Source organism: Ochlerotatus camptorhynchus, unplaced genomic scaffold (genome assembly GCF_037179485.1).
Source record: "Ochlerotatus camptorhynchus isolate MF236.1 unplaced genomic scaffold, CSIRO-AGI_Acam_v1.1 ptg000265l, whole genome shotgun sequence".
Taxonomy (NCBI): Eukaryota; Metazoa; Arthropoda; class Insecta; order Diptera; family Culicidae; genus Ochlerotatus; species Ochlerotatus camptorhynchus.
In genome coordinates this window covers 1,023,602-1,036,911 of record NW_027040755.1, presented here as the reverse complement: position 1 = coordinate 1,036,911, position 13,310 = coordinate 1,023,602, and the positions used below count along the sequence as shown (strand labels likewise).

Genomic DNA, 13,310 nt, shown 5'->3' with positions numbered 1-13,310 from the left:
TACTTATACTTAGTAATTTTTATAGCTTCAATGACGCCTAACAAGCGTCTTGGCAAACAGTTCCACAAGGTTTTCGATGTGTTGAGGGTTAATTTCCATCTAGGCCTTTTCCAGGGCCTACGGTTTGTTACATCACATTTGTCAACATTCTGATCCAAAATAGACCATAAGTTTTCAATAGGATTCAAGTCAGGGCTTTGAGCTAGCCATTTCAATAGTTTGCCACGTAAAGCACGGAAGTAGGCAGAGGTTTTGTGAGCGGGTTGCTTGGGGTCGTTGTCTTGCTAAAAATTAAACTTTTTATCTAAACCAACTTTACGGGATCACTCCTTTAGATTTCCTTTCAAAATGCTGATGTAGGAGTCTGCCGTCATTATTCCATCTATTTCAACCAGATTTCCCAAACCAGTCCACGCAAAGCTTCCCCACACCATAATATTGCAACCCCCATGCTTCACAGTCTTTTGTACGTTTTGTCTGCAAGTATCTCTACTGGTTTTGTTCAAACTAGTGCACGCCGTTAATGCCCAAAGACCTCAAGCTTGTTCTCATCACTCCAGAGAATCTTCTTCTAAAACTGCCAATGGCTTGTCGCCATATTTCCGGGGAAAGTTAAGATGCTTGATCCTACCACAATCATAATCATTCTTAAATGAAGATTGAAAAGGAAGTAAACAAACCTGTTCACTTTTCGAACCAATGGTCGTCGTTGGGCCAAACCACTACGGACAGTTCGTTCGGAGATGTTTAAATTGGTGTTTTATTGAATACCACAGCTGGTGGCAAACGAGTTTTTAGTCACTTCCCAATAAATTCGGCGATCATCGCTGACTGTAGTCTTCCCTTTTCTACCAGTCCTGTCTGTCACTCTGCCAAATTCTTCATACTTCTTCCATATTTTCCGTACGTCTGCTTCACTTACGTTGTATTTTCGAGCAATTTCTCGTTTTGTGACACCTTTTTGATGGTATGTATTGATAAGCTTTCGGATTTGGACGGAAATTTGTTTATTTTCCATTTTATCTGATTGAATTGCACACAGGTTATGTCAATAACAGATTACATAGCGGTGCCGGCGGTGTAGTGGTAAGTGTGATTGCCTATCACCCCCAAAGGCCTGGGTTCAATCCCAGTCGGCGTATCCGGGATTTCCGAGGCATAAAATCTCTAATCACGCCTTCCCTCGGAAGGGAACTAAAGCCGTTTGTCCCCGGTCCATGAGTTGATGGGTCGATAGGTAAGGTCCAGGTATGTAAGCTGCCTCCCTGGTGTCGGTAGTATTGGCACCGACGAACCGACCTGCCACAGGAGCATTTCGTTTGTCCACAATTTGAATTGTCAAACGAGCGATTCGAACTTTCAAGTGGGCGATCAGATCTGTCAAACGAAGTGAGACACAAACCAAGGTAATATAAATTATAGGTGGGTTCGTGTCCTTGCTCATGATATGACGTGATCGGATGAGTAGATGTCGGTAGTGTTAAACGTATTTTAAATATGGCATGAATGGCAAAAATCTTGGACATGAATTTGAAAGTAGCTTGTATGAGCTGTCACGTCGGTTCGTCGGTGGTATTGGTACTCAGTACGGAAAACAAGATCGAACGAAAAACAAATCAAGGAAAACAAAACAGATTAAATGTTTTGACGTTTCCGTACCATTGGAAGGGTAGGATAAAATTCAAACGCAATATAATGAGCGAAATAGTCGTGTTAATGTTAGTTTTTTTTTTCTTTATTTTAGAGATTTTTAGCCATATGGCTAGTTCATCTCTTAAGTATAAAAAAGGAGAAAAAAAAAATGGGTTCTCAGAAGGAGATTCCCAATCTTGGGTTTGGTACATTTATCTTGCTATAATGAAAAGGTGTAGAAAACTGCCAAAAGGGCCAACAAAACGGAAATACAAACAAGGAACACTCAGATATTGTGGTAAAGGTTCGGCTCCTTTAGGAAGGTGATGAGGGCGGCTGCTGCCAGGGACTCGTTGCCCAACAGGTTCCGAATGCTGATTGACTCCAAGCCGAAGGCAGCCCGAAGGTCCTCCAGCTCCGCGTAGTTCACGAGGATGTGCTCCACGGTGGCTGGCACTCCGCAGTTGTGGGAGACTCTGCTGTGCCCGGTGCGCAGCCTTGACACCACTCGTTGTTCTCTTAGGTCTGGTCGATCTTTCCAGGTTCCGGTGGTCGCCTTGATCTTCCGAAGGTGGTGTGTCCTGTTGTTCCTCCACTCGGTGTCCCAGGCTCTTCGAATCGTCCGCTTGATCCACTTTTTGACATCTTGGAGCGCTACATTGCCGGTGGACCTGACCACTCCGCTCTTGGAGAGAGAAAGCCGTCGGTGTACCTAACTTCATAACCTTGGTAGTGCGCCCCGAGAGTCTCGACAACTGTCCGGCGTAAAGTCAGCGAGTTGTCTCCTGCCCTGAAGCGGTCCTTGATTCGGCTGTCAATTTTGATCTTGTGCGATTGACAACTTTTGTCTCCATGCCAGTGGACCCTGGCCACTGGAGGGAAATCTACGTCGGCGGCCGTGCGAAGGAGTCGGTTCGCCTCGTCGAGGAGAACGATCCTGTTGTTTCCCGACGTTTTAACGAGAAAGGCAGCGGCTTTGGTAGCAGTAGGTGAAAACGAACCGAAAAGGTAGGATACCGGCTTCAACGCATGCAGCGTCGGCCGAGGTAGAGGCCAGGAGACCGGGGACTGTTCGAACGTAGCCGTTGTACACCGGTTCCAGAATCTGGGCGGCTTTCTCGGCGGCAAGGCATGTAATTTCTACACCGTACAGTAGGCGACTGTCGATGATGGTTCGAGCTACGCGAAGCAGATTTCGCGATTGTTGGATCGGTGGGGGCGGAAGATGGTCTTAATCAGGTTGGACCGACAGCGACAGTCCTTCTTTACTTGTTAGAAGTGCGGCTCAAAGGATAATTTCCGATCGAGGAGCACTCCCAAGACCACGGTGCTTTTGGTCGGTATTGCTTGTTTTTTAATCATGATGGGCTGTCCGTTGTTGCGATGCCTGGTGGTACATATATGGCTGCGCACGCTCTTGCCGGCGGAAAGCTGGAAACCAACAGAGTCAGCCCATCTGACCACCGAGGAGACTGCAGGGTGGGACCCACCGTTACAATGAGGACGTCATCCGCGTAGACGAAAATGTAAACGTTCTTGGGTAGTTAGTCAAAGACCCCATTCATGGCCACCAGGAAGAGCGTGACCGCGATCACCGAACCCTGTGGCAATCCGGTTTCCTCACTGAAACTTCCGGATTGCACGTTTCCGACCGAAACCCGAAAACATCGGTCGGTCAGAAAGTTCCGGACGAAGTGAAGGATGTGTCCTTTCAGGCCCCAATCAGCAAGCTTCTTCAATACAGCTGGTGTCCATGTTCGGTTGAACGCTTTGGAGATGTCCAGCGAGACGATCTCCGCGTGATGACCTTGGTCCTTTGCCTACTTCAGGACTTTCCCAAGAGTGGCGAAGTAGGTGGAGGTGCCATACCCTTGCCTGAAGGCGTGCTGCCGATGGTCAAGCAGCCCCTTGGCCTCAAGATATTGCTTCAGCCTCTTGTTGACCATCAGAAGGCTTGCCAAAAGCTCCATCAAGAGTCATCAATAAGCTGAGCTCCAGCATATTTTGATGATGAAATAATTTGCTCTCACGGAGCTATACTTGATGCTCAAGCTGGGCTCTTGCCAACCCGCATCTTTGTGAGGGATGCGGAGCTCGTTCTCGTATGTACATACATCGACTCTGCCTGCCGAGCAGAAATTTTTACTTCGTGATGCGCTCGCGCAAAGCAATAAACTTGGAGCTTCGTGATGTATTCGTAGAGAGCTTGGCTCTTGATGGCTTCTCCCAGTGCGCATGAATGAGTGATTTTGTATTGTATTCGAGAAAGAAGTGTACAACCAAGAAATGAAAAAAAAAAAACATTATGGAACGTATGCATACGCCAAAGTGGCAATTGTATTCATAGGGTAGCTGTCTATATTCTATTCTATATATTCGTGTTGAAATTAAATGGATTTGTTTTTGTTTGGTTCGACAACTATGCGAACAAAATAAACATATTTTGAAATTATTTTAGTATATGAGTGCAGGGTAAAGCAAAATAAAACGGATTGCAAAGAAATGAAAATAAAAAAAGATCTTCGGGCAGGGCATCTAAATCCCTGCTTATTTTGGGGTGCGATTAAGAGTGAGCTGTGGGTATTGGGGTCCTTGTTCGGGATGCGGGGACCCTTTGGGCTGAAATTGATACAGTGGGGTTCCGCCGGTTTTATCAAGTTGGGTTCCGGATCCATATTCAGTTTTGCCACTTTCGGGCCGTTTTTTGTTAAGTTGAGCAAAGCAGGGGCAACTTTTTCCGGATGTAAACAAGAAGAAAATAAACAGGCATGACACGCTAAAAACCGTTTACCCAAATCCTATATTGTTGAACTAAACATGCTTTTGAATTTAATTCAAACATAAAATATTTAGTTTAAAACATGCTTTCAATTTACTTTGAATAATTCATATGTTTGAGTTGCGTTTTGTTTTAAATTTTTTCTCACAAGATTTACACTTTAATTCACCATTTGCTGAATCTCCTAACTTGCTGAAGAACAGAGCCGTATCAAAATTTGATTTGTGTTTCTGCGACAACTTGCAACCAACTGATGGCTATGAATTCTCGATGAACATTTCAAATGGTCCTATCTGTTTTGATCGATTCTCTTCATCGAATTTCTCTTTTCATAACCACTGCTATGCAAACAAATTTCGCACTTATTCTACCACATAGTTTGATAAAGGAGGTTCTTATCTAGCGTCAAAAACGTCAAATACAACAGGAAAAAGTTTTTCAGCTGAGTTATTGACGAAAGAGAAAGTCGATGAAGAGAATCGATCAATGCAGATAGGACCTTTTGAAATGTTCTCTAGAATGAATCGATTCAAACCTCACCTGCACGGTTAGAAAAAAGTACCCAAAATTAAGTTCTTTTCACTAATCTCGGCACTATAGTGCAGGAACCCAAAAGTAGGTAAAGCGGGTCAAAGTAATTTTTATTTATTTATGTGCAGTTCGTATGGAATTTTCCACTGGCTTTTTAACCAAAAGTATGTTAGTTGTACCCAACAGTAGGTAAATATGATTATACTCAACGTTGGGTTCCCACACTTTACTACCCCTGTTGGGTGGTTTTGCTCCTCCGTTTTTGACAACATTAGAAGGAGAAAAGGAGACAAACTAGTCAAAAATAGGTAAAAATAAACTTTCCGTTGGGTACTTTTTTCTTACCGTGTGATTTAAACAACGCTAAACCAACAATTGAAATAGGCGAAACAACAAAATGTAAACAATGTCTTAAAACATAAATTCTAGACTAACATTTGAAAGGGGCGGAAGAGCCAAAATGTAAACAAACCATATTTTGCCACATATAGAGAGAATAGTACACAAACTACTCGATAAACACGAAAAAGTAGAAGAAAATATCACTTCAAATCATCAAAAACGTTTCTTCTTACATGGCGTTTTTCCATCTTTCAACTCTATGATGAATCTGGTTGTTACGCCTTGCACCAGAACTACGAATTATATCGTTTTAATATGCCAAATGTTTTGATTCTGTAGTATCTAGTCACGCCCGATTCATTTGAAATGCATCCGATTGGTAGTTCACGTGTAAACAACGAACAAAAAGAAGACCAAAAAAATCTCCGGGCGTAATTCCACTCTCACAAAATTTGCGAACGAAGAACCAAGGCGGAACAACAAACAAAAAATCCCGAGGGTGTACTTCCACGGCGTATCACCAGTGTTGGCAGTTCAAAGGGTGGAAGATCTGGGGGGTAACAACATGTATGAAGTTATCAGGGCGTATGATGTTTTCTTCTCAATTTCACGACAAAGAAAACTTTTTTTTGAGTTTTTAGTGATGCATGATGATAGATTACACTATTAACTATATGTCAAGCTTATAAAATCAACCAGAAAATGGAAAGTCGTGAAATAGGATTAATTTTTAGGTCAACAAAATTCAGAAGCGATTTTCTCGATATGGTCATTTTGGAATTACGCCCTTTTCAAATGTTAGTCTAGAATTCTTCGAAAATCAAAGCACATCCAAACAATCTAACACCATCATCTGATAGAGTAAACTTCCTTTATCAAATGGAAATTTTAGTTTACGTGGTAGTGTTTTGATTCTCAAGAAGTTTGTGTTTAAAGCCATTGCTTACGTTTGGTTGTTCTGCCTATTTCAATTGTTGGTCCAGAAAGATTTCCGAGCTACCGTGTGTGCAGCGAGGGTAGCGAATTGAATGAATTAACATGTTAAAAGGCAACGGGAGAATACGAAGACAGCACCAAGGGATAATCCATAAACGGAGTAATTAGTGCCTTTACTAGTTTTTCCCTCGTACATTCTAAGTCAGAAATATAATTTCGTTTATCCACTCATAAAGCACTTAACGGAAAAAGCAATCAAAGATTTTTGTGACTGAGTTTGAGTAACCCAAAAAGTGGTCCCCGAGTTAAAAAAAATAATCAATCTCTAAAAATGTTACGTTCTCTGGGAATGATCCTATAGGCCATTGTATAATATTGAATGGAAGAACCGTGCATAAATCAAAGGCCGTGCGAGCTCTCTCCGAATACATAACGAAGCTCTATATTTACGGTTTCACCGAGTCCATCCCGAAGTTCAAAATGTTGTTTGGTGAGCAGAGCCGATGTAAATCACGCCTCACTCAAGAACAAACCCCGCATCACTCATCGTGATACGTGTTTGTGGAAGTCCAGCTTGAGCATCAATCTGAGCTCGAGCTCTTTTGCGCTCTTTGGATTTGACACCATTGCTCTTTATATGTGAGGGATGAACTAGCATACGATGAATGAGCATCTATACGGCATAATCTGAGTTCGAGGAGTTTAGGCAAGCCTGACCATCAGTTCCAGGACTTTGGCCATGCAGCAGGTCAGTGCAATGTTAGTGCATAACGGGTGTTCAATAAAAAATGAGAATGATTTCAGTGCCGTCCAGCGCTCTTGTGAGAGCATCGCGACTAAGTTTTTTTTTAAGAATAAACATTATCTTTTAAATATAAAAATACTGAATTCGTTGAAAAATTTTTTTTTTATTAGCTGTATGACTGAAAAAAAAAATCATTTTTTATTGAACACCCGTTATTTTATTTTGTCCAAGTAAAAAAGGCGGTTTCAGTAACTATGCAATAGTACGAAATAAATATGCATTCAAAGGATGTGACGTTTAATTGAAAAATAAATTAAATTAACAAGAAAATAAAATTCTGTTAAATTTACTAAAAATACAACAAATTTAAAATGCAAATATTTAGTGTTGAAAATGATATTGCAAGCTAAACATTATATCATTATGTGTACGTACTTTATTCTGTCCAGTCCTGTACTGCCTTCTTCAGCATAGTTGTCCCACTCGTAAAAACAGCAAGCTGCGAAAAACGTTGTTTAAGGTTTTTTTCTCTCTTCTTATGGAAGGGACAACATAGTTTTGGTATTATTCGCGACATTTTCTGAGCAAAGTAGGAAACTTTTCGTGTACATTGTAAAGTGATGGTACTTGACAAAAGATTCCAATGTATAATTAATTTTCGCCAAAAATGCTAATGGGACTATAAAAAAATATATATACAAGGGAAATGGATGTAATGTCGGCCTGAATGCCCTTAAGTTGAGCCTATACATAGATTCAGCAGTCGACTAAATTTTCAATAGCGACCAAAAATATCCATTAGTACCGTCCCAATGACGCGTTCATCTAGATAAAATTGATAAATAGCTGATCCATAGGCCAACATGAGAGCTATTTCCCCTATATAATATAAAATATATGAAAACTTTCCCGAAGACACCATACACCTAAAACAAACGATTTAAGCGCAAATATTTTTGTCGTCCTAAATACAATTGTGCAGTGGTCCTGTTACCTTGGAATTTTTCTTAAAATACTTCTCCCCATTTCCTTGGAATTCAAACAGAACGTCTTTTTCAATTCTTCTCAGAACACTCTTCGGAATTCTCTTGGTTCTTATCAGAACTGCCTTGGAATTTAAGTCAACACTAGGAACTATCTTCAGAGTACCACACAAGTGCTCCTGAGAGTTCCCTTCAAATTATCACTAAAATTCGCATCCGATTTCTCTAGAAACTTCTTTATTCTGAGTTGGGAGAAAATGTCCTTCTTATATCAACATGAAGCTTTAGTGCAATTTTTTATTAGCTAGAGAAAGTCCTGAATGCGACAATACTGATCAAACGCACACTCCTTTACCTAGTTCATACATTGATGGATGAAGGTATTTGAGGTATGTCCTCAAATCTACAGAACATACCTTAAATCCCCTCATTCCATCAATGTATGAGCTAGGTAAAGGAGTGTCCGTTTGATTAGTATTGTCGCATTAATGCTAAATTTTAACACTTCCGTACTCTAGCGGAATTATCAATCAAACCTCTTCAGAACTTCCTCTAGAACTTATCACCAAAATCCTAAAATTGTTTAAAATCTAACATATTGAGTTTCTCTTAGTCTCAGATTATTGAAATTTGAATTTAAGGACATGGATGATAGCATCTACAAATGGCCACTATCATGGCAGATCTTACAAGACCAGCGATGACAACGATCATTTGAGGATTCTACCAACCTCAGTCTAGTCCTTGGAAATCCTTTATGACTCACAAGTCTTGACATTTATTCCAAGTCCCCAGTAGACATTTTTTGGAAATTTATATAAACCGTAGACAATCGGAATCATCTTAAAAGCAGTTGTTAATAGTAACTCAGAGGATGGGGGCTTTGGTTAACTATTCCCATACGCTTTAAAAACCATTTTCTTTGCAACAACAATCCGTTGGATTGCAAATAAACAACTGAACCCTTTCATATTGATATTCAAATTCAAGACCCAAATTAAAGCACAATTTCCAACCCAACTGCTGACCAGTACTAAGCTTTCCATCCATTTCTACTCCACAGTGAAACAGGGGCGCAACTTGATTCCAATGGATCCAAACGGCTCCAGCGACCCGTACGTCAAGATCAAGCTCATTCCAGACGCGGACAACGTGAAGAAGAAAACCAAGACCATCCGGGCATCACTCAATCCGGTGTGGAATGAGACCATTTTCTTGTAAGTGTGCAACAGGTGGGATGTTTGATTTTCCAACACAAATAAATCATATCTTCACAAATGCAGTGATCTCAAAGCCGAGGACAAGGATCGTCGCATTCTGATCGAGGTGTGGGACTGGGATCGTACCTCGAGGAACGACTTCATGGGCTCGCTGTCGTTCGGTATTTCGGAAATTCTGAAAAATCCCGTCGACGGGTGGTTCAAGTTGCTTACCCAGGAAGAGGGCGAGTACTACAACGTTCCAGTGCCGGAGGAAGGCACCGATTTGGTTCAGTTGAAGAGTCAGATGAGGGTAAGATATGCCAAACGGACTAGCTCTGTTATACTTTTTGATTAAATTTCAATTCCTCCGAACAGAAAACATCCATATCGAAGAAAGCACCTATGACTTGCGACAAGGATGTTCCTCACAACATGGGCAAGAAGGACGTGATACGGGCTACGGATTTCAACTTCCTGATGGTTCTCGGAAAGGGTTCGTTCGGTAAGGTGATGCTAGCCGAGCGAAAGGGATCCGACGAGCTGTATGCCATAAAAATCCTTAAGAAGGATATCATCATCCAGGACGATGACGTCGAGTGTACCATGGTGGAGAAACGAGTACTCGCACTTTCCACTAAGCCACCGTTCCTAGTGCAACTACATTCCTGTTTCCAAACCATGGTAAGTCGTTACCGGTTTATGCGGCAATTAGCGAGACACGTTGATAATATTTTACCGTCTTCTACAGGATCGACTGTATTTCGTTATGGAGTATGTCAACGGTGGAGATCTCATGTTCCAAATACAACAATGCGGCAAGTTTAAGGAACCGGTAGCTGTGTGAGTAGTCATTATTCTTATCATCTAAAAGGCTAAGAGTCGTTTTGTTAATTTTAATCAGTCGCATAAACCCAAGCCAGGTCAAATGAAACGCCAAGAATGGTAATGTTTCCTCTAACAACACGTTTTCCCATCGGGTACAATAGGCATAACTTTTTCTTGTGGTGATTCCTAGTCCCCATGCTGACCGGGCTCACAGAAAGGAGGGGATAATTAGTTTTACCCATGTCACATCACCCATCTATCCGGGGTGAATTTGACGGAATTTTACTACCTATCAACTCTTGTTTCACTACGACTACACTACATAATCCAAGACCAGCGCGACTAGGACACCGTCCACGCGGTGATTTTCGATCTTAATTATGCTGTTGTTCCGCACCGCGTTTCGCTTGGTCTTTGGTGGTAGCTAGCTTGATGGTTGACGGGTCGGTCACGCAACGTGACGGTGTGGTTTCGGCTTTCTTCTACGGTTGTTTTTTTTTCGAGCCATACAACGCGTGATAATTATGGGATAATTATTTCACTACCGTACATTAATTATATACGGTACGTGAGCGAGCATAGTAGTGAATTCGGTGGAATGCCGGGCTAAACGAAGTTAGTGGGCATTTAATTGATTGCATTGGTCAAAGAGTACCATTTGTAGGGTGGTTTATACATTTAATATATTAGACAAGAGATTAGGCGATGGTGAAAAAATACTTCAATTTCTTGTTACGAACCGACGTGAACGCTATGCTCCAACGGCTGTAACCGATACATAATCTGGGGCTCCGCAGGGAAGTCTAAACGAAGCACTTTTCATATGAACGCTTGTATGAAAACAGTACTGTTGTCCCTAGTTCTGATCATTGTTGCGTTTTACAATCCATCTCTCATCGTTCGGCAGTGCTTTTATGGAAGAAACCTGTCCGAACCTATTTGTTGATACAGTTGTTTCATCAGGTGCAAACATTTTTAGCCCTCACAGCAAAAAAATAATTTTGATATCACATCAAAGTGGATGCACTACAATCATGTCGAAAATTTCATGTAATTTTTATGACCACATAAATAAACAAATGCAGTAAAAGCAGCGTAATGTCAGTTCATGCATTGTATTAATGATAATTTTGTCCTTTTTAGCAAGTAATATTACACCATATTTTCGACATGATTGTAGTGCATCCACTTTGACGTGATATCAAAATTATTTTTTTGCTGTGCTGGACATGCACCGTTTGAAAAATTCATGTAAATTTCTGCGAGATATCGCGCACATTAAATTAACGCTAGATTAGGTATAAATTTACGCGATATTTCGTGTAAATTTAAGCGCAATATCGCATAAATTAGCAATATTGTATGCAAGCTTGCAAACGATTGCGCTGTTTATACTAAGTATAGCTCAAAAGTAAACGAAGGGAGATTTTACGCGATAGTTAAAATTCAGAATTTTTTCTGTGTGGAAGGTAGCAGTTCTATTATAAATCCAACGAGCCATTTCAAGAATGACTGCTCATACATGTGTATTCTGAAGTCACAATAAGATCTGTATGAATACATCGTCATATGAAATGGATGCTTGGAGCAGAGGTGGCAAATGTCGTGAAAATGTTATGGGGAAAAATGTTGTTACATTAGTTTCTCCTATACAATTTAGTGGTGACATCTCTTTTACGGTTGTTTGGAGTGCATTCACACTTCCAGAATCAAATATTTACACCATTGATTCTCGCGCGTATTTAGTATTAGTAGAAATTGGTTATCAGTAAATAAACAAATAAATAAATTTGAAACGAACTCACCAAAATGTGCTGCTTGTAGTTTGTTCTCTCGTTCTCTTCTGCCACCTGCTCGTGTCGGTTTGTATACTTCTGTCCTTGATAATCTTGGCTTGTATTCCGAATATTTACCACTGGATTACTGAACCGGGACAGCTAAATACAAACGAAACACGATATATCACTAAATAGTAATTTTATGAACAATTGAAACTCAATTTCAGCACACAAATGAACGAATGTAAAGCAGAAACATTTAAGTTCGCGAACGAAAAGCACGCAGCAACAGAAAATCACGTCAGCTTTCAAGCGCGGCCTACTGACGATTTTCCTGATCTTCCTTGCAAAATATCTAAGATAAGACAGGACATCTGGCTTCTATGTATTCTTCATTCGTTCCTGCAGTCGATGTTAAACATTTTCCGTGCTAAACAGTTCTGACAGTAATTTTGCACACATTTAAAACAAAAAAGTTAAGTGTTGTATCTTAAGCACGGCCACATTATTGACGTAGGACTGCGAGATTGTTTTTGTTGCTCAATTCAATAATAATTACAAAATTATTGATTTATAAATTTCATTCGCAAATCAACAAAAATTTAATTCGATATTAAAAAATGAAAATAAGCAACATTCACTATCCTTAATTAAAGATTCAATTTAAAAAAAATCAAATTTCAGTTCATATCCCATTTAAATAAGGATTCAAACATGTACAATCCAGTTTTGGTAGCTAAATTATTTTGCAGTAAACGAAGCAGCAGTTTCTTAATTAAAATGAATTTCATTTAAAAAAAAACCGGCGTAAAACCATAGACAAACAGACGTAACACTTTTCCCTTACACGCACACAGCAAAAATTAAATTTTAATATTACATTCAAGAGGATGCACTTCAAGCATGTCGAAAATTTCATGCAACTTTTATGGCCACAAAAATAAACAAATGCCGTAAACCAGCGTAATGTCAGTTCATGTACTGTATTAGTGATAATTTTGTCCTTTTTGGCAAGTAATATTACACCATATTTTTGACACTTTGATGTCATATAAAAATTAATTTTTTGCTGTGCATTTAACGTTAAATTTGACGTTTCTAAACATTCCATCGAAGTTGTGTGCAACATTGCATGAGACTTGGCAAGCAAGATTTTTTTCCGCAAATAGCTCGCGAGGTGTTGTTAGTGAGTTCCGTCACGATATTTTTAAGGAAAACTTATTTAAAGAGTTACGTCTGTTTGTCGGAGAAGTGCGTCTGAAAACATATCCTATTTTGATATTGCAATTTATGATATCACATATCAAGAACAACATGTGAAAAGGGCATAAAAGCTTTTTGTAAACAAACCTTCTTATGCCCTTTTCTAGCCACCCATATGACACCAACGCAAACCATCAACATCACCAGATAAGGGAAGCTTTCCCCTTCCCGATGATGTTATTAGTTTGCGTGGGCGACCCTCGGTTGGCGAAAGGAGAGCCTACAAAGGTTTGTTTACAAAAAGCTTGTATGCCCTTTTCACATGGGGCTCTTGATATATGAATCACAAATCTC

General features: G+C 40.2%; 1 protein-coding gene across 10 annotated transcripts in view; it reads left to right on the top strand.

Annotated features, from left to right (window-relative positions):
* The window catches only part of LOC135705295 (protein kinase C, brain isozyme-like), a 147,479-nt gene that overhangs the window by 121,770 nt on the left and 12,399 nt on the right, over window positions 1-13,310 (top strand). For all 10 annotated transcript variants that reach the window (XM_065226954.1, XM_065226951.1, XM_065226950.1 and 7 more), the window contains 4 exons: window positions 9,012-9,165; window positions 9,232-9,460; window positions 9,526-9,831; window positions 9,899-9,990. In XM_065226954.1, the coding sequence (XP_065083026.1) occupies window positions 9,012-9,165; window positions 9,232-9,460; window positions 9,526-9,831; window positions 9,899-9,990 (781 nt within the window). The remainder of the gene's footprint in view (window positions 1-9,011; window positions 9,166-9,231; window positions 9,461-9,525; window positions 9,832-9,898; window positions 9,991-13,310) is intronic.